General features: G+C 43.9%; 1 protein-coding gene across 1 annotated transcript; it reads right to left on the bottom strand.

Annotated features, from left to right (window-relative positions):
* Positions 360-25,431, bottom strand: GPR137B (G protein-coupled receptor 137B). The gene is made up of 7 exons (XM_021391869.1): positions 24,924-25,431; positions 16,557-16,606; positions 10,990-11,212; positions 7,198-7,347; positions 5,191-5,319; positions 2,783-2,907; positions 360-1,774 (listed from the first exon to the last, which is right to left on the bottom strand). Exons 1-7 carry the CDS (start codon positions 25,290-25,292, stop codon positions 1,663-1,665), a joined length of 1,158 nt encoding a protein of 385 aa, XP_021247544.1. The 5' UTR covers positions 25,293-25,431; the 3' UTR covers positions 360-1,662.

Here is a 26,488-nt window from a genome sequence, read left to right on the forward strand (position 1 = left end):
AGGAAGCGGTGCCTACCTATCCACCAACAGAACAATTTGCAGCTCATCTCAGATGCCTGCCTTCTCTCTGTAGCAACAGCATAATACCCTTAAGAACAGCGGTCTCTTAATATACCTAGTATTATTAAGTCATCAACAGTAGTTCAGAGGTGCTGGTTGTGTTACAGACTTGAAACTTGACTTCAGGTGTCTGCAGACACAGGGCACGGGGGCAGCTGTGGCAGAATACCCTTGCAGAAGACTGGACTCCTTTCCCACCCCCACCCCCCCGCACTGAATCAAGGAACGTTCTGTATCCATCCCTCTGGTCATTGACTAGCCATTTGAATTACTCTTCTGTAGGAAATACCTAGAAGTGATTGACGGAAACGATCAAACTTTATTCTTTCAAGCTTACAGGTTTTCAGCCTGTTTTGCTGTTCAAGCCAGAGCAGATGACCATCTATTCTGCTTTAAGACAGTCCCTACGGCTGCTGAGAAGATAAAATTTTCTTATTTTTGGAGGAATGCAGTGTGTTTCGAGATGGTAACTAGTGCATAGATTTGTTAGCCTCCAGCCATCTTGCCGTGCTGTGTCATCAGCAACAATCCAGAGTAGATTGTGCTCCAAGAACGTATCCAAAACTTGGAAAGACAATATTTAATGGTGTTGGCATTTTTTCCTTACAGGCTGTTACGTGCACGTACGAATCTCTTACTGTCATGCATTTGAGCAACATTTTCATGTATTTACAGTATACTCATTATAATCATATATTTCTAACCTAATACACAGTGTAAAAATAAAATACTTAGAAAATAATTGCCATTTTACTTCATGGAATTTGCTCATTTGAAGTGAGCATAAAGTGATTAAATTATTTCTTCTAAAAACTGTTCAAAGCCAAAAATGCCATGGCTTAAAACAAGGTATTACAAGGGCTGCTCCAAAAGTGATGCCTCCTATTTTATTGTGTTGGCCCCTGATGTCACAGGCAGATGGTGGTAGTATGGCAATAGAGGTTGAACTTTCCCAGCAGTGTTCTGTCATGCTTTGTTGCTGTGTGAGAAATGGCAGCAGAGGGGCAGTCTGACAAATTGTGTCTGACGTGGAAGTGCATATGAAGCAAAGATGTGTCACTGGATTCCTCCATGTGGGAAAAAATTCTATCTATTGGCATTCATAGATGATTGCTGAACATTTCTGGAGACCAAACAGTGGATGCGAGCACAGTGAGGCGGTGGGTGGTGCATTAGAGCAGTGGTGACAGCAGGTCACTTCTGCTCAAGCAGATTTTTGAGCGTGGCATGCAGGCTCTTGTTCATCACCAGTGAAAATACATAATTAATTTTGCTGACTGTGCTGAAGAATAGTGTTTTGTAGCTGTGAATTTGCGCTATCAAATAGTGTTAGTGTTGTGTATTGTTTGTAGTAGTTTCCATGGAAATAAAGAGGAGGCATTGCTTTTGGAGCGACATATGTAATTAGAACAGTCTTCAAAGTTTAAATCATTAGCTTATACTTTTCCTTGAACTATGAAAAGCTTGTGGCAAAGACAAGTTCATTTATCTGTGCATAGCAACACTTCTAAAAACCAAAAGGTGAAGAAATTTGCTAAGCTTTGTTTTTCAGAACAATTGTTTTAATATTGGAATGTCCTAGATTGCGGTAGGTGACTGAAGTCATATAGGGCTTGGCCTGTCTGTATCCAGTGCTGGATCTTGCTGGAGGGATCCTATGTAAGCCATGAAGCTGTTGTTCTGGTGGCCCCAGTCATAGTAATCTGGAGAGAAACTTCAGAAGAAAACAGAATTAGTGAGTGGCGGGTTGGTTCTCCACATAGCTGGTTAGTTACAGTGGACAAATTGCAATTGCACAGTTGTAGTTCTCACACTGAGATGACTCATTACTTGTTTCCTGATTCAGGAAGTAGTGACTTGAAGTAGTGACTTTATAACTAGAGGAACTGTCTAGAGTGACTGTCTAACTAAGGAAACTAGATCTGGGTATGTTAGCTATGGTTAGTGAGTCTTATCTTGAGATAATTTACGATGATCTAATACCAGCATGTTGTAGATTCAGGAATAGAAGATAAGTAACGCACAACAGCTTCCTCTCAAGACAGGATGATGCATTGCCTTTCCTTCTCTGAGTGAGATGCTGTTGTTCTAACTGTGAACTCCACCTTCCTGGAAGGATGAGTTAATCCTTATAAACCTCATGGTTACACAAGAAAAAAAAAAAACACAAAAAGAAAAAGGCTTCTTGTGGCAATTCTGAGTTGTGTGGGATCTCAAAAGTTAAGCAGAGTTGCGTACGCTTTGAGCAAATGGGAAAGCAAATATCCCTTTCAATTCAGGTGAGTCCCAGGATGTTTAACTATGTTACAGGACAGGCTTCTCACTACCACCATGGCAAGTTGCTGCCTGCAATCTCAAGCTTTATCCTGCTCTTCTCAAGGATGGGTAAGCAGCTATTTTTTAGGGTGCCTTGCTGACACACTAAACTAGTAAATGACATGTCTTGGTCTGCTCTTGGAAGAAAGAGACGGTGAAATGCAATCCAAAGATCAGACCTGACTTTTTCAAAGATAGTTCTTAAATGAGGTAAGTTTTCATTCTTGTGTCCTTGTAGTCTCTGTGAGGCCATTCAGTGCTGTCACGTTAGCTTCCTCCCCACCCTTTATCATTTAGGCAACAATTGGATCTAAACAATTTTTCATTACTCTTATGCAGTGTGCAGCTTCCTCCTTCTCCAGCTGTTTCTGCTATGGGAAGTAAGCTACTAGGTCCTGTATCTTACCTGCCCTGTGCTCCTTGGGGTGCAATATTCCACGCCAGATCATCATCGCTGTCATATCTGCGAGGGTTGTCAAAGAAATAAGATCTGGGATTGAAGCCGTGGCTCGGGACCATTCCTGCATTGGCCTGAGGGAAGGTGAAACTTGAGTCACTACTTGCAGCAGATAAATTTCTTGCTGCCCGGCTTCCAAGACAAAACAGGCAATTTTAAATACGCTGTAGACAACAAAAATCTTTGTGTTTTCTGTTTTTTTTTTCTCTACTGGCATAGAGATGATCTCATGATCTTAACAGTTTTTCCTCATATAACACCTTCATTTATACAGAGCGTTTTGTTTTCATGGGAATGAAAATGGAAAGCAGACAAGATTCAAAAAGCTCATTTGAGTCTGGACATGGTGCTCAGAGACATCTGGGAACCAGCTGAGCCCCTTTGACTCATTCAGTGCTTATACGTAGGCAATGGGATTCCCAGTACACATGGATAAGGCAGGATGCCATCTCTTTGGCCTTAGGTAGGAGAGCAGTTTAACATCTCGTTATCTTTTCAGATGTTAAATAACTTTGGCAAAGATAAACTAAAAATAGGCCCTTTTCTGTCTGCCTTTCTAACATGTCTTGTTGAAGCTATGGCAAGGCAAAAGCCCAAGTGCTGCAGTTACTCTTTGTCAGCACCAAAGCATGCAAACAGTTGCTTGTTCCAGGTGGTATCATCTGCCACGTGGAGCTTTACCTCTGAGCTGTGCTGCATGCAGGCTGCCTCTACTCAGACTCTCTCATTTTGAAGTTCTGAATGAAATGTGAAACCAAAGCATACCTGTTTCCTGGAATTTTTCCTTACAGCAAATAAAGAAGATTCTGGATTTTTAATAAATGAAAGTTAAGATTTTCTTTTTCTTAAACTGAAGGAGGGTTTGTTTAAATTCCAATCCCATGCTTTGGATGTTTTCTACAGGTGGACCATTTTCTACTTGTTTCAAGTCTACTGAACATGCTGTGGCCCTTGATCTCCCTCTTGTGGCATATTTGCACTGAAGTTCAGTTTTGCCTTGCTACAGTTGCCTTTCTAACCTCCTTGTTTCCAGTTTTCCTATTACAGTGAGTGTGTAGGGAAAAAAAAAAGTCATTCTGTCATAGCGGATCAATCAGGACATATCTACCCTAAGAAAGTTCCCCATGAAAGTAGTGATAACACCAATTGACTCCTGAACTGTATCTTCCAGTTTGAGATTTGAACGCAAAAATAAAACATTGTATGTGTTAACATAGTGCTCTTTGTGAGAGAATGCTGCCTGCCTGACCCTCATCTGAGTAGGACTCCAAGTCCTTATGTGATCGGTTTTGTAAAGCAGAGGTTAGATTGTAACTTTTGTTTTCTTGTGAATCTCCCTAACTCCTCAAATTTAAGACCATGTCTAGCCATACTAAAATCACCTCAAATAAAATGAGATCTTTCTGTAGCCACTTCTAGGAAGAGCAGCATCACCAGACTGTATTGTTAAAAACATTTCATTTCTCTTCTTTACAGTTATCGTGGCTAACTCCTAAACAGGAGTGGGGCTGAGATCTTATTTTAATGCATTTATTTTGATGGACAGTGGTAGGTTCCTTCCTTACAGAGTTTAGCTTTCTCATTGCTGCTGAAAATGTGTGTATGAGAGTAAAAAACACAGTCTTCTCTAAAAGCGTATTCTACGAATTGGTTCTCTTGTGAGTTTACCATTTACACCCTCCTTGAGGGAATATTAGCTTTAATTGGGTTTGGCCCACAGATTACCCAGGTAATCCTCATGCAGGGCTGATAAACCTAGCCTGGAAGTGCTCCTTACAGCTGTTAAAAGATGCCCACCCATCTATTAGCTGCCTTGATATTAAGGATAATTAGAACTATTGATACAAGTCACTTTAATCTCTGCTGTGCTGAAATAGCAAACAAAAATGTCAGGTAGTGCTTATTACAGCTATTTAGCTTTTGATTCTGAAACAATTCAATGGACACAAAGCTGGAAGAATTAAAGCTATTTCATGTATGCCATGGAACACTTAGCACACCATCGTTTCACTGCTCTCTATGTGATGAACAATAATACCGCGTTTGGTGAACAAACTGACTCCTTTTCCACTGCCTACAGTACAGTGCCACATTAACCCGCAAGAAACATGTCCCTAAATTTAGGGTTACTCATTCGTAAGATAATTGCCAAAGAAACACATTGTCTTTCTTCTGGGTAAATATGATGAGTTTCTTTCGTAAGCACTTAACAAAGTCATTGACTTGGGTTGCTTTTATTTTGCTGAGGACACATTGAAAAAGATAATACCTAAAGAAGCAAAAGCTCCCCTGGAAGCTGAGCCCTCCAGACCTGCCAGGACATCCCATTAACAAATGTTCTAACAGATTTCACTCACTAGATCTTTTGTAGGATTTCGGACACGGAAGAAATACACAACCAAGGAAGTAGGCAAGAGCTCCCAGACGAAAAGGATCACTCCAAACACTATGTAACCTGCATCTCCCAGCTGGCATTTCAGATCTGCCTGTTGAAAAGTCAAAGAGAAAAACATTTACAAACAAAAATGGCATTTTCTTAGGAGGTGCAAGAGGCAACATGTATTCTTACAAAGTCCTATACTTAATTGGCTGAAACTTGACAACATGGCCAGAAACTCTATCCAGTAAAGCTGGATTAACCTGGCTAATGATTAAAGGCATACTAAAAAAGAAATCAATATTCTACATTGTTGAATACATGACTTCTCTTTCCTTCTACCCTCTCTCCTCCCTCTTTCTCATCCTCTGTCTTTTCTTCAGCAAAATCAAAGTTCACTGGATGCTTGCCAGGCTCTTAGACTGGGAAGAATATGATAAAATCGACTTACTGAGAAACTAAGTTTCTCGGTCCTTTTTCAGATAGATAGGAATAATACAAGAAAGAATAGCCAGTGCCCAGGTCTTCGAGGGTGTTGCTGACAATCTTTAAAAATTAAGGTTTGGAACTCTTCAAATTGGTGCTCTTTGTTATCTTGAATAACGACACTGTTACTCTAGCATTAGCTTTGAACTTCTCTCTAGATTTCCCCTCTGCTGTTTGCCGTATCTGCAGAGGGCAGTCCTGTCTTTTTATGTGTTTTGTGTGGAATCAAAAAGGGAAATGTTTCTGACGAGTGACCTGAGCCAGTACCACAGCAGGTCCTAAAGCATTCCAGTCAGCTCCCTATGAACAACCATGGCCTCCTGGTAGGAAACTGGACCAAATATTCTGGCCATAAATTTCCAGTATCTGCAAGGGACCATCAGCAGCCACCAACACTCCAGGCTCCAACAACAGGAGGGAAAATGTTGGACTAAGGAGATGAATCACAATGTACTGCCCTTCCATCTAAGATCTGTGTCTCCTAATTACACGAGGTGGTATCACCTAGCTGCATTCTTACCCACACTGCAGCAGGGGAAACTAGTGGACTTTGACGTATTGTTCTCTAATAACTCTTAATGAGATCCTCTGGACAATCTTACCCTGCTGTTTACCTCCTTATTTCTTATTTTCTTTACGACTCAACAGAAAATGGCTCCAGGTTTGCTTGGCCAGCCTGGCACTACAAGGCACTTGCCTGGCCAGCTGGGAACTCTGCTTTTGCTCTGCAAGTGCTTGCTCGGTGGTGGGGAGGCATCGTGTATCTGGGATTTTGAGCCCCCAAAATATTTACTCATACTCCAGATGCATGCCTAGCATTTTTCCAAGCCTTGATAGAGCTGGAAAACTACTGGGACCTGTGTGTTTCAAAGCAGAGAAAGGAGCTGGGTGTCCAAATTTCATAAAATTCAAGGAAGAGTTACTTGCTTATTTCCCTTAGTGTTTCTGTTGTTGCCAGTTCTCAATATCTGAATTGTAACTTGCAACGAAAAGTTGAGAAGAATCATAGTCTGATCCTAAAACTACGGAAGATATCATGCTACTGACGGAATTAAGGTGCATAACTCCTCTGCGCTAAATGCCAATGGGAGATTCGATGGTGACTTCAGAACTTGGAACTTTGCATTTCAGTGGGATCAAGTACTGTTTTTCTACTCTCCAGCTACAGCACATTCTTTCCAATGAACAAAACACCTGTCTTTTTTAATGTATTTTTTTTACAATAAAATCAAAATGAAGTATGAACTAAAAGATATTTCAAAATTGTTTAATTAACAGTTATGTTTTCCTTTTAGTGCTGTTCTTTCTTTTTCCTTTCTGCTTTCCTTTCTGCTGTTATTGCAAGAAATTTGTATTCCTGGAGCAAATCAATCTCAATGCATCAAATAAAAGAAAAAAAAATTGAATTTTAATATGTTAATGCCTCTTGTCATAATGTTTAGGAAATCAGCTGTCACATACAGAATGAGATTTTCTCATTAGCAAATATTTTCATACTTGCCTGATCTGATACGTTGTACCAATCATAATCAAAAGAATTGACTTTCTTGGTTTGGGAAAACGATAAGATGAACAAGTTGTAACAGGCGCGTGAGGTATAAAGTAGTATAACAGTCACTCCTATGCTTGTCACCTGACACACAGATGAGCCCTGGAAAAGATTTAAACACAGGTTATTAGCTGCATGGGAAGCTGACAAGAACATTGCTTTGCATGGACTTTGCAGGGTTGATATGGTGCTTTGCCTAATGTAATTGACTGATGTTTTCCTTCTTTGATCAGTATATCCTAAACTCTATGTACTGCACAGTGTTTTCCAGGGAATGGCAGGGGTTCCAACCCTTAGCAAGATGGGCTGTGGTTAACTTCTGTCGCTGCTGCACGAGTGCTATTTTCACAGCAATTAAAGCAGCTGAGAACAGTAGAGAATTCAGCTGCATGCCAGCTATTGAGCATCCCACCTCAGACTCTGGCTACTAGCATGATGCAACCTCGCATCTGTTTTTAACCGCTTGCCGTGCACCTATTTGCTAAGTACAGAGCAGATCACAACAGTCAGCAGTTAAACGCAGCGCAGACAGGAACAGAACATCCTGCCTCACCTAAAGTCAACACGGAGAAGACAAAGCGGAGGCACAGCCTATGGGCAAAGTGACCATGGCCGGACAGTCTGTGAGTGGGACCTTGGGCACTGGGGCAGGAATGAGACTGCAGAGAGTGAAGTCATGACAGTTCCTAGGCCCCAGAGAAGAAAAGGGGCAGAGCAGGGGAAAGAGCCTCATCCAGTGTGAGGAACAAGTACAGCTCCTGACCACTGCACATGGGATGCAGGAGCCTGAGGCATCAGCACGGGAGTTGTGGCAGCAAGAGGAGTCCAGAAGGCATGGGTGTGGGGATCAGTGAGTCTGATCATGGCAGCAGGCCTGTATACAAAATGGGGCTGGCTCTGAAGGAAGAAACTCAAATTCTGTGCAGTTAGCTCTGGAATAGTGCTTATCACAGCCGAAGGAGGAATGTTCTGAGGAACCATGCTTTAGGGCAGCAAAATACCTCACAACCATTCACTTCACTAGCTCTGCCCTCCCCCTCCTGGCAGAGACCTACATGGCGCAGATGGGCTCTTTTCATCTACTTGAGACAGACAAGCCAAGAGGGAAGCCGCTCCTCATTCGTGGGACCTTTTATACCAGGGCACGAGACTGCAAGGTCTACACCCCTCCCCGCACTCAGTTACTCTGCTACCAGGTTGGCAGCCCAGGCACAGACAGGCAGATACAAGATGTGTCAGGGAGACCAGCAGGTCACCACATCCTGAAGCCCTGCCTAACCCTAACCCTAACCCTGGCTTCGGGAGCCCACCAGGCCTTTCTGCTGCCCACATGTGCTGGTGGCCACTGTCCCGTGGCTTTGCCAAGCTAACACCTCGTTCTGGATGTTCCGTGGCCAGAGGCAGTACAGAGGGACTCGTCAGGAAAGCCAGCAGGAAACTATAGCTTGCCTGCAATCCTGCAAAAATAATACGGCTTCGGAGAACAGACTGAATACTCAGGAGTGTTACGAAACCCTCAGTGCCGTCAATCTCTGCCTGACGTCCTGCTCATTGCGCTGCCACAGACACCGCTGCCAGCCAGGCCCAACCTGCAGCCAGGGGGGCAAGCCAGGGGCTGCTGCTGCCGCGTGGGAACTGGAACAGACATCCAGCACACAGCAGTGAGAGCAGCAAGCAGGAAGTGCCAAAAAGGGGAAACGTCCGTTCGACACTTCCCCATTCTCCTTTTGTAGGAGCAGCAGGGCTGCCATGGAAACCCAGGGGGAGTGAGCAGGGAGAAGCGGCTAATGGGCACACACCAGGTCCCACTTCAGCGACATTTAAAAACAGAAGTGAGGAGCAGAGCAGGGTCGGTGCTGCCCCATGCCAGTTTCCCCATAAGGCTGTCATTCTTTAATAGTTAAATATGCTGCAGCTTTAGCAAACTCTAATGCCACCAAATAAAAAAAAAAAAGAGTTTGTTCTGTTTTCCCTGCCAGTCAAACCTAGTCAGGTGACCTGGGGAAGGGAGAGTGCAGTGCTACAAGCTGGAAGGAACCCCTCTTCAGTCACAGGCCCATAGAGAAGAAGGGAGCCCCACGTAGGTAGCAGGGCTGAGTGCATGACACTTCTGGCCCAGCACCCGCAGGTGGGCTCTGCACCTCCCTGGTGCTGCCAAGGCCATGGCTCGGGACCGGGTCCGGCCCCACACCAGATCCTGCAGGCGATGCAGTGCCTCTGCCGGCACTTCCACGTGTGGTCACAGAGTACGTGCCAGGAGATGGGAGATGCAAATAAAAGGCTGCCAGCACCGATCCCCATCTCCAAGCAACATGGAATGCACATTTCCTCCAATGCTGCTCCTATTGTATCACTGCAAAGACCAGACTTTAGCTCTTTAGCTAGTTTTTTCAGCAAAGCAGTAGCAGATTAAACCGGGATGTTTTTTCACTGCTGGCTCCAGCCTTTGTATCCCTAAGTATGTGCAGCCAAATCCTATTGGAAGTCCCCAGAGGGACTCCATTTCAGGTCAGCAGCAAGAAGTACAGTCCTCCTCAATTCTCATTTCCACATTCAAACTTTCATCAGCTCAGTGTCCTGTCTTTTCCTCTCTGCAATAACACTCGAGTTTCTTTGTTTTTCATGAAATAGCTTGAAGTAAAGGAGATCAAGTTTCCTGCAGAAGGAGGAAATGGAATGAAGTAATCTACCAAAGCCTCATGTAGGTTAACACTGCTTTGTTACAGAGATTTACACTTCTGTGATTTGCAGCAGTAGAAAAACTTTTCTCAACAGTAAAAATAATCCATTGCCCATGCCCTTTGGTCAGCAAATGACAGACTGGAAAGAAGCAAAACAAACTAAGCTGTGTTTTTAAATCTTCTGTTCAGCCATGAACTTGCAGTTGTTGTGCAGTACAGCCGATTTGATTAAACAGGAAAAGTATTCCTATCATCTGATTAACCAAATGGAGAGAGGAGTTTTACTGTAAGATTTTCAAAACGGTAGCTAAAACTTAGGTTTGTTGTGGTAATGGTAATGCACCATTGGTTAAACTAATTGTTGAAGATGTAACCATGTACTACAAATACAAAGACCTTTGAAATCCCTGTTTCATTCTGTATAGACACAAAGCATTTTGACTGATTTTATGACAAACACTGCTAGCTTTCATGACACCTATGGACCCAGCCCTTCCAGCAAAGCTGCGAACCTAACAAAATTTCTTGAAAGAATATTGTGTAGACTAATAGGAGAGACCTTCTCCCCCTTCTCCCTGTTTGGATGAATTTATAATACATTAAGTCTTTTAAAACACATTATCTATAGGACACTATGCAAATTTATAAAGGGATATTCATATTCCTTTTCCTGGCTTACCTTCAGCACACTGCTACCTTAAACATTTAAAATAATCAGCCAATAATTTGACAAACTGAAGGATCCCAAAGTATAGACCACCTCTCTGAAGCAGTACTGAAATGTAGTTGCGTAGCACCCAGCTTAAAAACAGCTGTGAGGAAGTCCAGCCAGAAGTTCTGTAAACTCTGTTCTAAAAACACATATTTTAGGATCTCTGCGGTTCGACAAAAGCACCCCTTCTACTCCTTAGTATTTATTTACTGAGCAGGATGGACAACCAAGTGCAAGCTGTGAAGTCTAAGGCCTCTAGCTCTCGAGGGATCTGAAGAACTGTGTGCCTCTGCCTTGCGCTACCCATATCTCTCAGAAGGTACTTTAAAAGGAACTGAAAATGTACCTTACCTTGGATTCCAAGTAAATGTTGGCTAAAGACATCTTGGAAATCTTATACAGGCAGATGGAGAGTGAAACAGCGCACAGCACAAACAACGTGTCATTAATTGCCACCCGGACAGAGACAATGATTTTTCTCTCTGAATTCTGTGTCCTCACCAATACTGCACATGTTAAGTTCACCAAGAGGAAGAGGAGACTTATGAAAAGAGAAGCCAGGTAGAGGGGCAACCTGGGAGAGTGAGGAGAAAACAGTTTTAGCGACATTGTTCAGCAAGTGTCGGTCACGAGATGGAAGTTGCAACTCTGAGCAATGGAAGCTGCACATGTTGGGCTGCCACAGCTGACCAGTGATGCATGTCCAAATCTAAGCATTCCAGATTTCTGGAGAGATGAACAGAGCTGGTTTCAAAGTTCTTGTTACAATCACAGAATAAGCAGTAAGTAAAGAAACTAATGTCGGGCAATAAAATTTGGAAGAGTGCAGCAGAGATACAACAGCACAGTTCTTACAAATCATTTAAAATACACGTGTACTTTCTTAAAACATGCACTTCATATATGGCACAAACCATCTGACTATTTGCTGACAGGATAAACCATGCAAAAGGTTGAGCTGGTTGGAAAGGACTGTTGTTGATCCTGGTTTTACTGCCATGAAAAGCATCACTGACTGCCAGGGTTTGCAATCAGATTTCCTATTAAATTAGGGAAGTGCCTAAGTGTAGGAAAACTCTGAGTTACTGGTTCCCCAGCATCTTTCTCTGTCCCTTTCCTTAAACGTTTTTGTCATGGGCAACCTCTTGAAAGAACCATTAAGAAATGTAAATATGCACATTGATTCTGGGTTGGCATTTTGCCATCTACACCAAATAAAGGGTTTATTTGCACAAACACAGGAGCAGAGCTGGAACAGAAATGTGACAGAAGCCCAGGAGCCGGACTGGTTTGTTTTCCTACCCACCCAGAAGTGATACCTGCAACATAAGAAAACCATATACTCAAGGAAGGCTGCTTCTCTTTACTCCTACACACAGCTGCAGAGGTTTCCACAAACAAACAAACAAACAAATAAAAAGAAACATATTTACATTTCAAATATTTGCTTATTTCATTGTTTTTGTTGTCCGAGGCAATTTCTGATAGGGTTTATAATCTACAGTCACAGAGCAAGTGGTTTTGGCCCTAGAACTTCATGTCTGATGAGAATTTTGAATTTGACTGATTGAGGAATCAAATTTGGATTGTTTAAAAATACTTGTACCTCATAGTGATAGATTGCTTTCACATGTTCACATCCTTTTGGGACATTATCAACCCAGCTACAAAACAGAAGAGTAGTTGTCTTCTTTTCAGAGAGCAGGAAAGGAAGAGGTACACCTTTGAGACCATTTAGATGCGTAACAGGGAAAAACAGAAAGCCTCAAAGTGCCCGCTTGTGTCAACAAATCAATGCCCTTCTTTGCAGCTACATCTGGCAGCAAACAAGACTGCTGTCTTTTCCTTGCTAGTCATGGAAATTCCCTCTCAGGGGAAAGATTTCGCTCATTCTTAATCTTCCAAGGCAGGGCTCTGTTCTTAGAATAAGCAGCTAGAGGCAGCTCCTATAAACCTCACAGCCGAATGCTAGAAGCACTGCAGTCCTGGAGCTCCTCTCTCACACAGCTTTCTCTGGAGGATGCAGTTCCCACTTCTCGTGTGAAAATTTTATTTATTTTTACAGTTTGGGGCACCACAATATAAGAAAAACATAAAACTATTAGAGAATGTCCAAAGGAGGGTAATCAAAATGGTGAAGGTTCTGTAGGGCAAGAGGTGTGAGAAGCAGCTGAGGCTCCTGGGTTTGCTCAGCGCAGAGCAGAGGAGCTGAGGGGAGGCCTCATGGTGGCTGCAGCTCCTCACAGGGAGCGGAGGAGCAGCGCTGAGCTCTGCTCTCTGTGACAGCGGCAGGGCCCGAGGGAACGGCATGGAGCTGTGTCAGGGGAGGGGCAGCTGGGGGTTAGGGACAGGTTCTGCTCCAGAGGGTGGTGGGCATGGAATGGGCTGCCCAGAGCAGTGGGCACAGCCCTGAGTGCCGGAGTTCAGGGAGTGGCTGGACATCACTTTCAGACATTGGGTTTGGATTTTGGGTGGTGCTGTGTGGACTTGATGATCCCTGTGGGTCCCTTCCAACTGAGGATATTCTATGATTCTATTAATATTTCAGAAGTCTTTATGTGATGGTCACATATCTTCCTTTCCTTCCCCTCCCAAAGCCTATTTAACAGCTTCACGAGCATCCACGTTGCTCATATGGCTCCCTTGTTGCAGTGCAAGTAAAATACTCTTGTGAGTATTTTACACATTGCCTTTCTGTGGGACAGAAAGCATGCACTCTCTTTTTGCTCATCTTAATCAAAAGAAACATCTGCTTCAGTGCAGCCTGCTTGCTCTTGATGCTGTCTCATGACCAGCCAGGCTCCTCCTTGACAGACTTTAGCCAAAAAAATAAAAATAAAAAGCACTGTTGAGCTCTCATGCCCACACGCTCCTATATATGCCGATGTGAGCTGCACAACTGATGGGCCATGACAGCTCTTTACATAACGAGCTTCCAACCCCCTTATTAACATGATGCGGCTGGGGAGACGGCTGCCTGCTTTGACAAAAGAAGCATTGTTGCCGGAGCTCTGAATAAGCACTGATGGAGATGTAGACTGTGTCTCTCATGGCAGTTTTAGGGTCTCTGCAGCTGCAGAAAGCATTGCAGCCTCACTTAAAAGCAGAGCGCATCCTTACATCTCAACTACACAGGCACTGACACAGCATGAATAAATAGGTTTTGTTTGTTTGTTTGTTTCAGAAAATAGAAAGCATGGCAGGAGAAGTGCTTCCACATTACACCAGTAACTGTTCAAACAGCCTATTGTGCGTAATGCCCATTTTGAGGCTAGTCCCTCAGAAGGAGCTATGTGTAACCTGGCTTAGCAGAGAAGCCATGTACCAAGGCGTTCCCTTTTTCTATCAGGCTTGGATGCACCTCTTAAGTAAGTTTTTCTTTGAGCTTAACACCAAACTTCAGCTGAACACAGTGAATTTTGCCCTGATTAATGAGAAAATGTGTGAAACTACTATACTTAGTGTGTGGATCCTCAGAAACCATACACTGTCTGAGGCTTGTGTGCAACAAGGCATATACACACAGCACAGTAAGCCTCAACCAAACCCACTGATTGTAAGAAATCCCTAAGCCCAGGGAGACGTGCAGGAGGACTGTTATATATGAAGCTGGGCTGATACAGACTTGGCCATGAGCTCTTTTTGCCACAATGACTAATATTGTGAAGGCTATGCTGAGAAAAGTTTACTTAAGATTCCGGTCCTCTGATAGGATTTTTTCCTTATCTGAAATGATTCTGATTTATGAGACCTATGTAATACACAGTCCACAGTTCTACCTCTCTGCTGATCTGTTTATGTTGTCATTATCCATTCCTGCCATAATGCAGAAATGACAATGCCAGGCAATACAGTCACACACTTACTTAAAAAACAACAAACAACAAACAAAAACAAGGAAGAAAAAAAAAACAAAATCAAATTCATTAAGTGTAGACCCCAACCCCTGTATGAAGGCCCAAATCATCCATTTTTCACAAGCCTGTTACAATTAAGACACAGGACCACTGCTGCAGGTGTGCATGTATTTACATCACGTGAACTGCCCTGAAATGAGGTCAGTTTCATTTATTAGGCTCTTTTACACAGGCTAACCACATTCATATTAATAGTTTTAGATATTAAAACAAAACTCTACTTGCAGTTCTTTACCAACAGAGCTGAATATGAGAGACAAGGCTGGACCAGATCCAAGAGTGATCAGTGTTAGAAATGCAAAAGGCAAAAGTCAGGATGGACATAGAACTGCTGAGGGCAGGGTAGGACGTACTCACTTAGTAGACATTAAATAAACATCACAAGCTCACAAGCTCTCTTTGCTTGAAGAAAGAATGTTTCAAGCACTTTTTAAGAATAAACCCTTGCCACAAATGCCAGTAGCATACAAGGTTCAAAGCTGCTATCTCTCACCTTTAAAGCCAGCCAGAAACATGTTCACAGACTTTCCCTACACCACGACCTACCTGCAGCTCAGGTGTTGTGCAAAGGTTTCCTCTTTGTTCCTCTTGGCTATGTGTACCATCAGGGGCAGGCGCACTCTCCCACTTGCACTGAGGGCTGGCTGGGGACCTGACGAGTGCATGCAATATTTGTCTACCAACCCATACTCCTGGATTTCCTTCCCACAGAAACCAGAGCCCAAAGGGGGATGAATGTATTTGTATGTCATAGTGTTCACCAGCGAGCATCTGGCTCTTGCCCTTTGTGGTTTGGGATGTGGCCAAAGTATGCACATAGACCAACTAACATGAAAGTATTCCTGGGGCCACCAAAACAGATGCAGCCTCTCTGTTTCCATCCTCAGAATTTCTGCATTAGCTGCTCATCAGCATGGAGACCCCAACCATCAGGCAGCCTCCACAACTCACATGTCTCATACCCTCAGTGGTCATTGGTCCAAGCACTGCTCCAGCCCAAGCCTGCTCTTGCTATCCTGCCATTCTACCAAATGTGGTTTCACAAGCACTTGCTCCAGGTGGTCACCACTCCAGCTGTGCCAAAACCTAGCCAGACAACACACCTTCCAGTGCAGAGACAATTTTAGTACTTCATCCGTTAAAACAGCACCAGGTTCTCCTGAACGGTCAGCGAATAAGGGGTCGGATTTCAGCTGCAAATTAATCTGCTTTCGTATCCCGATTTCAGATGGTAAACTCCTTATTTAGAAAAAGGACAACCTCCCTCTATCTCCCTCTTGCTCTATCTAAGCAATATTTCCTCTGACCGATGGTTTTAGGCATTGTCACGGTAAAGAATAATTTATCGATCTCTTCCTCATCTTTCTGGACATTTAGGCCTTTTGAGGAGTTTTCATGTAGTTCTGACAATCCCTCCTGCTCAAACAAGACCCTAAACAGATCTTACCAGGTAAATGCAAAGCTATCATAATCTCAGCTCTATGGAATTGAGGGAAGTCATCTATGAGCTCCCAAAGACATCATCGTGTTGAAGCCATTCCCTCTAGCTCCTTCCCTTCATAACTTTTTCCTCAGCTCCCCAAAACTTTTAAGCCTTTTATTATTGCTGACCTTACTTCTGAGTTAAGACATACCCAGTCCAACTTTTTCCTGTTGCAATGAATATGTCACCCTGCTACCTTTACCAAAGTGCTCGGCCTGGATTCACCTAGCATCCACAGGTTCTTTATGAATCTGTAGGCAAATCAGCAGGGTCAATGATTTCTGCTTGCATTTGAAATACTTGCCTTTGAAATACGTGAATGTCTAAAAACGGTACTTGTATTGGAAAATGACAGAGACTTTGAAATGTCAAAAGAAGAAGGTGGCCTCAGAACCATTATCATAAAACACCGGTATTTAAATATGAGTAGCAGAGATATGAGCATCACAAAATATCAGATTTTCTCAAAGTACATGGCTATTTTTCTTCACCACACCAAAGTTTTCCACAGTTCTTACCTGTATTTCAGTAGCTCTGGGGAATATTTTGATTTAGCCTTAAAAATCACCTGCAAAACAGAAAAATACTGCATCAGACATAGGACATGTGAGTAAAGAAAAATGCTGTGCCCGCAGGACTCCTGTCTCACATGTCACATGAAGTGTAATGATAGATTCACATGTATGTCTTGTCCATGGTAGGCAAGATATGAACGAAGTATTAAAACCACTCAGCAAGAGATGATCACATACTGTTACACAAATTGTCTGCACCATTGTTTTCACTTATTTGGTCTTGGGAATAAGGTTTTATATCAGTATTCACAAGAGATAGTATAATCAAGAGGTAAATAAGTATTAGGATCTTACACATCCAATAAGTGCATGCCTCTCACACAGACCAGCTCGTACTGGCACGTTGGGTCAGGTGCTGTACGCACATGTAAAGCCTGCTGGAGTACCTTGGCCTGAAATTGGTGATGTAAGTTTGCATCCGTGTTGCTTCCCAAAAGGATGGCAGTGAAAACCAAACTAATCACTTTACTTTGAGGTTTATTTAGTTCACAAACAGAACAATATATACATTTTTACAGAGAGAGCACTCAGGCACAATAGTTACCTCGCTGAAAAGAAAAAAATACTGAAACATTTTCTGCAATGTAGGAAGGTATTACCAGTCACAGGTGTTTAACCACAGTCAGAAATTGTACAGAAATACATTAGCATATTTTGCATTTTGTTTATTAAAGATGATCTAGGGAAGTATTACTGCTTTTTCATAAGTTAACATGGTTACTTAACACGCTCAGCTTATAAATCTTTATAAATGTTTTTTTAAACTCAGCAGTCACCACTGAAGCACACTAATTACCGCTACTACAAAATACCATGCTACACGGCTGTTCCCTAGGGTTGTTTCCCAATTGATTTCTTCACAAGTCATCCCACTTTATCCATTTCACTTGGTATCACATGTCCTTTAGTGCAACTTCCGTAATAGCTACTATGATGATCATGCTCTGCCAAGGAAACAGGAATTACACCATCACTGTACAGGTAATAGGCATGTGTCCACCTGTCAACATGCTTATCTGTCCAAACAAAGGCGACCAAGATGGTGAAGGTTCTGGAGGGCAAGATGTATGAGCAGTGCCTGAGGTCTCTTGGGTTGTTCAGCCCAGAGGAGAAGAGACTCAAAACAGTCTGATCACCAAAATTCTCAAAGAGCATTTTGTAACCCTCCTGAAAATCAGTGACCCAACATAAGTAAGGGACACTTGAAATGCATCTGATATATGACCTCTGTGAGGAGAATCCTGCAGAATGACCCCACACATCACCCGACTTGAGAGAGACTGCCCAGCTAAGTACCATGAGAAGTGCCCCCATCATGGAAACAGCCTCAGACACAGCACTGCATAAAATCAGGCTTCATTTGTTCCAGCGCTCCTGGAACATATCATTTAGCTGCTATTCACCACAAGCAGCTGCCTTGACTTGAAAATTACTTTTATGACACATCAGTCTGCTGAGCACTAGCAGAACCAGCAGAGAGCAATGAGCCTCTCAGCAGACCTCAGAAAAGTAACAGCTGAAAATAAAACGGAAACGTTGAGGGGAAAATCTCTCAAAATATTCTGCAGCCATTGACACTGTTTCCTAGTAGTTAACATCTCTGGCAGTATCCCCTCGAGAAGATCTTTGTGATCCATTCTCCAAATTCCTAGATCATTAATTCTCATAGGAAATCAGGAACAAGTTTCATGTTGCTTTCCCTACTCGCTACCTAGGAGGGAGGTATAAGAGGTGTGGGAACACTGTCCCCAGCAGCAGTAGTTGCACATGCTGTACCATGAATTCTGACAGCTTTCAGGAGCAGCACTGAATAGAGGTATTCAGAGCCTGTGCAAAGAGCTCCACAAGACAATCTGCAGCGAGCAACGAGTTGTGCGGGGTCCACAAAGCCTGGGAAATTCACTTGTTCCTCAATGCCATCTCCTGTACTTCCCCTAAAAGGCTGCAACCACCCCCGTAATGTCACAGAACACTGCTTTCACATCAAACAGCCCAAGACTGCCCCACTCAGCAGAAGCCCCATGGCTAACTTAGCAAGAACTACGCATGACGTTCCTACTGCTGGTACAATGCAGGGCCACATCTCCCGATGCAGGATCACTGAAGCAGCTGTGTGTGGGGACGCTGGGTTTGGTGGAGCTGCCCCAACAGACAAACGCTTCTGAATTCTGTCAGAGCAGAATGACCACGACTGCACAGAAAAAGGACAGTACATTGAGGGACAGTGCTTGTGCAAACTGACTGCCAGACAGAGATGCAGGCAGCCACCTTTGCTTATACCAAGGATGCCTTATTTCATGAGTAACCTCACTGGACGCAATGTGATTGGCACAGAATAAAGGGCCATTCAGTGGGAGTAAGTGTGTCTGAAGCTGAGCTCAATATACCTCAGATGCGTGGGTGCAGCCCTTTAACTCCAGAGCACCGTGGAAGAAAAGGTTGCTTAATGGCCCCTCCCTGCAAGAGTGTTGAGAAAGCTTCCAGTCAGTATCTGAGTCATCTCAGCAAGGCTTCCAGCAAAGCAGCTATTCCTAAGAATAGACCAAACAGCACGCAGAAGGCAGACCTCTTAAAAGAGACCTTTCAGAGAACCCCAGGAGGAACAGCAACCAGGAAAACTCTGTGAAATGTCTTGCTGTTTTTCTAATGGCAAGGGGTTACTTTTCCTCCTTATTTCTTCCTCCTTTCACTTTTTTTTTTTTCTTTCTGAAGGAGAACTATCCTGTTTGTCTTTCACTTTGCTGAAGGACCGGAAACCTCAAATGAGATTCTCACACTCCCTCCTCCACTCCCCTGAGGTATATGTCTGGCATATAAAAGGGCAGCAGTACAAAAGCACTCCAAAAAAACCCTTGATACAGCCAGGGAAAATTCCTGTGTTTCAGGAACTGATGTAAGCAGCTGACCTTAAAGGCATTTCACCAGCCCCAGCAGAAGAGAGGTGGGGATGGAGGGGAGTGCCTCAGCAGAGAGCAGGGCAGGCAGGCAGGACCCAGCTGCTATGACTTATGGGGGTTACAGCTGTGGTTATCAAAGTTACATCAGGAGCCACCCTGTCCATGTAAGTATCAGCGAAACAGGTGTCAGAGCCAAGTCACATACTCCTAGAGCAAAAAGAAAACAACTCATAGGAGCAGCTTTCAGTCTATGCTCTGATTTAGCTGCGCTGACGTGAATCCAGGCACAAACCTCTAGGATACCTCTGTGTCTGGTGGATCAACTCACTTTTACTGGCTGCTCAGCTCACCAAAAGCCTCAGGTATGTATTAAGTGCTCTCATACCTGTCCAGCCGGCCCTCTGCATAGGAATGAGGTTCAGCTTTATTTACTAGTCCTCATTTCAAAGACCTGTATGTGGAGCACAGCATGTACTTTTCCTTCCCAGTCCTTCTCACCACTGTCTCTCTCTTCCACTGTCACATTCCATGCAAACTTCTCTTTGTGCCCTGAAAACACGACCCAGCCTCATGCAGGCCCAGAGCTCCTCACCATCACCATTCCTTTCCTGTGTATTTTCCAGTCCCAGGCCCACTTCTCTCCTCCTATGTTTGCCCTTTCCTTTGTTAAATGTTCCTTCACTTGGATCAGATTCGCCCAAGTATGCCAAGTTATCCCTCTACTCCCTATACTCTACGTGCGTTGCAAAGCCTACTGATGTGGGCTATGACCACCTGCCATACTCAGCCTTGTGTAAGTTGGTAAAAACGGGCTGGGGCTATTGTGGGGCCAACAGCCATGCTAAGTTTGCATGCATAGCCTTCCTGTCAAATTATTTTCCAAAGCAAATGACATAATCTCTCATGTCAGATGCTGACAGCCAGCCGGTCTGCCTTTTCAGTTTGTCTCCTACAGATCTAATACAGAGGGCAATGTTTAAAGTCAAATACATACACTGATGCTTTACCGTCCATAGTTGGACTCCTTTGTAGTTCTATGCACATCTGAAGCATCCTGTAAACAAACCCTCTCTATTCTCTCACTAGTAGTATTACTGTTAAAATTCTGCCCAGACAAACTAGAGGATAAGAATCTCTCAATTTCCTTCACAGATAACATGTACCCCAGCTCCACAGAGATAAACACAGCCTCCCTGAAAGCCTGGTGCTGGTTTCTCCCTGCCCTGCCAGGCACTTCCAGCATGGCCAGCTCCTCTCTGGCTGGCTTACTCTGCAAAATTTCTCCTCATGTGAAAGTCCCTGATTTTATCAGCCCTGCCTGGGAGGCAGGGTAAGTAGGTGCCAGAGAAAAAAGGGAAGATGGTTAGGGAGGAAGAAAGAGAAGTAAATCTGCCTAGCAGCCCTTCTCCACCTATACAGCCTGACAGTTCTTCAACTCAGCACCACCTTCCCCAGATCCTGGAGGAGTTCCCAACCCAATGGTTAAACCCACAGCCCAACAAGTGGCTCACCGTGCCTGCCTGCAGAGGAGGACCGGGATTTCCAGCATCCCCAGTGGCTCACGTTCCTTGGCCTTAACCTTGTTGAGCCTGTAGCCCTACATCCTAGCCTGCCTTTTCCTTCCCTTGCATCCTGCTCCCCAAGGAAATGGAAAGCCTGAAACAGAACAAAATGAAGCAAGCCCTTCTCTGCCCACCTCCATACCAAAAAGAGCAACGTTTTATTTTATTTCCCAGAGCCTCTTTACACTTATGCCCACAGTAGTGACCATAAGGTCTGAGGCCCACGTCAGAGGCTGGGAAGAGTGGAAGATTTGGGAAGTCAGGACACAAATAAGTGCTTGACTCCTGGGGTCCTCACTGTCTGCATTCAGATAAAGTGGAAAATATGTTTTTTGCTGGTGTATGGTGTTTGCTTCATTGAGCAGCCAAAATAAACCCAGGAGAGGGGCAGGTATATGAGGCAAATGTATCTTATGGGATTTTTGGTTTCTGTAGGTTGAAATGCACACCGCAGCTCTCTGCTGGATGTACCTGCGAGCTGCCCTGGCCTGCTACAATGCAGGTATTTGCAGGTGTTCGGCTGCCATTCCGTAGAAGTGTCACTGCCTCTCATCTTCTCTTGAGATTTACTTTAATAATTTCTAAGTAGACAAAAAGTTATCCCGAGAGGGAAGTTAGCATTCGTGTTCTCCTTCAGAAGGCAGGAGATTGAATATAGACTTTATAAATTAAAAATATTCTAGGAAATTCAGCTTCCTCGTTAGAAACCGCATGCATTTTCTCCTGTATATGATTTTTGAGAGAAGGTAAAATTACACAAGCCTTACCTACAGCACCCTTTTTATTCGGCCATCAGGACTACTGCAGAGGACCTTGACCATACCTCCCCACCCCAAGAACAGCTCTCAGGAGTGGTTCTGACACAAAACTACTTTGATTATAACTTTTCTTTTGTCCACAGGCCCTCTGGTCTAGCAACTTGCCCCAGTGCATCACAGCTTCCGCTGCATCTGCTGATGGCAATGCTCAAGGCTGAGAATAACCCCTGCTGGGCTGACGCCATCATGGCTTATTTGCCTTGCTACACATAAGAGAGAGTTCAAATTTATGTCCTCATTGCTTTGGGATACCAATTAAAAACAGAATAGTTGTGGCTAACTTTCTGTCAAGTTCAAAGGTGCTTATTATTCTGAAAAATGCCCTCAGGCACTTGCCAAATGAATTTTTTCTGTTGGGCCAGGAAGATCTGCAGTACTTTTGGAATCACTTTTTTTTTTTTTCTCACCTCTATGTCTAAAAATTCTCTTAGCTTCTAGAAATGCTGAGTGCCGGACAGCGGGTAAACATCTGCAAATTCCATGAGGTCTTCCCATCCTCTGTTCCCATACCTTGCACAGATCACTCACTTCCCTGCAGCTAAGCACCAGCAAAATCGCATGTAAAATTTTCATGCAGTGAGACACAGCTGCAGATCCTTCTTTCCTTCCTTCTAGAGAAAGAAGCATAAATGTTGCTTCTGAACAGGTCTGTGAAGTTATAAGCCATTACTGAAAACAAAATTTTCTCTCCCCACCCCTCTCACACTAGTTCTTGCTTGCCTGCTGTGGAAAGCTAGATGCACATTAAAAATACAGCCTTAAGAAGATGCTGAATTTCAAGCCAAACCACCTTTTAATGGCTAGAAGTAAATAACAGTGAATTAAAAATACATGCGCCTATTCTGCGTCTTTACATTACATTCCTACAATGGCTCTGCTTGTATTTCTTAAGACTTTGTTATGGTTAGGGAGATGTTTGAGATGAGATTTCACCGGGAGCAACCAGCTCTAAAGCAAACACCACTACTAATAATATGCCTGTCTACAGTGGCTCACAATCTTTAGAGATTATGACACACATCACAAGCTCTGAAAGTAAGTCCTGTGTAAATGTTTCAAAATCCTCACAACAGCTCTTCAAGACAGGTAACCATGCTGCTCTTTTGTAGAGAGGCTCAGAGGAAGATCAGGAGGACTCATGGTGACAAAGCAGAAATTGTGTCAAAGGCAGAGCCAATAGCCTTGCAATTTTTGTGTTTCCAGCCAATGTCTTGTACTTCCTTAGTGATATCAGACAGCAATGCCAAAAATAAGTTAAAAGGACAGATGCATGCATTCTGTATGCTCTCTTTGTAGATCTCCCTTAAACAAGAGGAATCAGTTACTGATGACACAGCCTCTGAGCACTGACACTCATGCACAGAGCGCAGCCCACCATGCGCACTCCGTGCTCACTTCAGCCCTGACTTCTCCTGGCTAAAAGCCAGGATGCTGCACTCTCCAGCCTTCCATGGCAGCCCTGCTGTGTGTCTGAGGGGAAGAATCTCACCTAAGGCTACAGTTTATTCCCAGCTGCTGCAATGACAATAGACTGTGTGATGATGGACATTAGCCCCTGGAGAACTGCACCATTATCAAATGTCATGGGATCAAGCGTAGGTGATTAAATGCCTGAGCTGGATTTGAGTAGCACGTAGATGAAAGGTTCCTGTAATCTCTTAATATGTTTCAAGTCCTGAGGAGCGGAGTGGTGTGAATTGCAGGCATTTCAGGCACAGAATCCAGAGAAGTAAACCTAAGTGCAAAACTACGTACATGGTCCTAAGTAATACCCTCTGCAACTCAAGTGATCCTCTTAGAGCTTTCATGCTTATATGCTCTGCTTTTTCAGCTCTGGGATGGCAGCTCTCACAAGCAGCCTGACGTCTCCAGCTTGGCTGCTCTGAGTTCACAGCCCTGTATCACTACAGAGCACTGTATCCATTGCAGGCAGTATAGAAGCACCCAGAGCGAGGCACTGAGCTGGTCCCAAGTAGGGCACGCAGCTACACACAGAGCATCCTAAGTGCTGCCCGGGGTTCCCCTTGCCAGCTGTCCCTGCACTGGAAAAGCTGCCTCTGGCAAGGGTCATTCGAGGGCTGGGTGTCCTCCTGCATGCACTGTAGTGGGATGGAAGAGACAGAGAATTCAGTCCCTGCCCTCCTGCAAGCTTCCTGTGAGATCTTAGGCAAGTCCAGCAGCCTTTCTGTGCCTCAGCATGCCGACATCCCATCCTGCAACCTGGTGCCGAGATACTCAAGCTCACCAGAAATACTTCCAAGCAAGTCTAACTGCAGCAACACAGATCTCTGTGCCGACTAATGCATCTGGCTTCCTAGCTGTCCACAGCATGGATATGTTCTCAAGGTGTCTTTCTGATACAGAGATGCTGCTTCCTTCACAATACAGCCGATTTACCTTTACATCACAGAGTCCTTGAAACAGAGAGTGCACCTCTGTACAGCACCTAGCACTTACTGGGGCCCACACTCACTGCCGTGTGTAACGCAGACCATTATAGGAACTCGGGTCTGCAGTAGCACTTGATCTGCATTTTGGTTGCTGATACACAGAATAGAAATCTCCCCACTGAGAACTGTCAGCCGACTTATGAAAAATCAGAGCAGGGGGTCCCCTGCAAAATTATAAATTACAATTCTGGCTGCACACAGAGATTGAGGTCTGCTAAGCCAGGAGGCTTACAATGTCTAAGCTTAGCAGTAAAACCAACAGTAAAGAATAATAACAGAACAGCATTTTGGACATCGAGCCTTCAAGCTCTCCTATATATTCCTCCCCCGCTTTAAATTAAATGACACCAATTTCATGGACAATAGAGAGTATTTGCCATTCCCAAAATGATCACCGTAGGCTCCAGTTTTACTGTAACACCGATCGCTTGCTTATAGATCAAACATTACAATTCCAAACTAAATTATCTGAAATTTACTTCTTGCTTTGCCAAAGTACATTAGGAAATTACGTCCTTCTCACAAATCTTACAAAACAATAATTTATCCTTCTGTCAGATTTAATCAAATATCTGTTGCTTACCTGTGTGAAGTAAAGATTCATCAGGGTCAGGGTGAAAAACTGGAGGCAGACGGGGAAGCAATAGAGGAGCCAGAAGATGAAGGGGCTGAGAGAATTTGCTGTGACAAAGTCTTTGAAGTAAAATGAAAAGAGCACAGTCCTAAGCGAGGCCCAAAACAAGCACAGAAACAGAAAGACAGTTTGGTAACTGAACCTCTTGTGCCTGTAATGAAGGACCAGCCAGAGCTGGACGTAGATGAACACAAAAAGCAGTGAATAAAAAACAGTATATACAATGGTCAGGCCCAGCTTCACGTACGGAGGGACAGCTGGCGTCAGGGTCGGTGGAAGGGTGTCATTTTTCAGTGGGTCCCACTCAGGGGCCTCCATTTGATATCAGGAATCGTCAGAATTATTTATTAAGTTTGGCTGCCGCTGTTGCCTCCTCCTCCTTCTCCTTTCATCTTCCTACAGCACAGGAATCAAGAAAATGAAAGAAAACAAGCTGCACTTCCTCTTTGGCAGCTCGCTGTGGGCTGGTAGCACATGATCACAATTCAGAATGATTCATTAGGACTGCCTTTGTCAGCAATTGGCAGGGAACAGCTCCGAACGCTGCCCTTCGCTGATGTTTGTGCACAGATCCCCACCATCCTTAAGAAACAAAGAAATGCAGCAGCCCTGAAATGGCTCACGGCTGCCTTTTATTCCTCCGGAAAACATGCTGGATTTTAAATTATTTAAGCCATGTTCTATTTTCTGTAAGAAGCAGGTACCTAACATTTCCCCAGTGGCAGCCACGTTGTATCCTTTCAAGATTTTTTTGTCCTGTTCCACATTTAACAAGTACTTTATTTAGCTGCGCTTCAGCACGAACAATTTTAAGCACCTTCACTTACTCACGAAATTCAAGCCCCTGTAATAAGCGTTTCAGCTCTGCATTGCAGATACTTTTGCGTTTATAACAAAATGCAAAATTTGCATAGCAAACCTAACACATTTAGTGTCTTCTATTTCTCTAACACAAGACTTTTCGTTAGAATGGAAAAAAAAGGCACATCAAGGCTTCCAAATAGACTGTGTGCAGGAAGAAGTAATCCCCCTAAACATCCAAATTCACCAAAGCATACATGCAGCTACAGGTTCTCTTCTTGGTTGCTGCTTGTGTGTGCTATCACTGTGGCAACATCTGACCAGACACTCCTTCTCGCAAGTGTGCAGACGTGCCCCTGGGATTAAAGCTATACATGAATAGGTGCTATGGCAGTCTGCTGGCTTTGACTCATGGGGGTGAGAAGCGAGAACTGAAACTTGGTGGTTTAGATATTTGCAGCACGGTGGAAATGCTTAATGTATCTGTAGGTCACATATACCACTGAATAACAAGTATTTTTTTTTTTGAGAGAGATGTCAGCTGTACGGCTAGAGCACTGCTGTGTTCTGTTCCACCATTTATAGCAAGCTCTTTATGAAAAATGTTTGTTACCTGGAGCAATCTCCAGGCAGGACCCAGCCTTTCTAGTGAGCAGTGAGAACAGATTCCTTCAGTGAGGAGTTACTCGTGCAGGGAGCACTAATACAGTGTT

The sequence above is a fragment of the Numida meleagris genome, chromosome 3, assembly GCF_002078875.1.
Source record: "Numida meleagris isolate 19003 breed g44 Domestic line chromosome 3, NumMel1.0, whole genome shotgun sequence".
NCBI classification, from domain to species: domain Eukaryota; kingdom Metazoa; phylum Chordata; class Aves; order Galliformes; family Numididae; genus Numida; species Numida meleagris.

What these genes read in the sequence shown, in the direction of transcription:
- GPR137B (XM_021391869.1), bottom strand. Translation starts at nt 25,292, where the DNA reads ATGGAGGCCCCTGAGTGGGACCCACTGAAAAATGACACCCTTCCACCG. An exon ending in TGAATCTTTACTTCACACAG is followed by an intron (nt 16,607 to 24,923) that starts GTAAGCAACAGA and finishes TCTGTTTTGCAG; the next exon opens with GTGATTTTTAAGGCTAAATC. An exon ending in CCCCAAGGAGCACAGGGCAG is followed by an intron (nt 1,775 to 2,782) that starts GTAAGATACAGG and finishes TTTCTTCTGAAG; the next exon opens with TTTCTCTCCAGATTACTATG.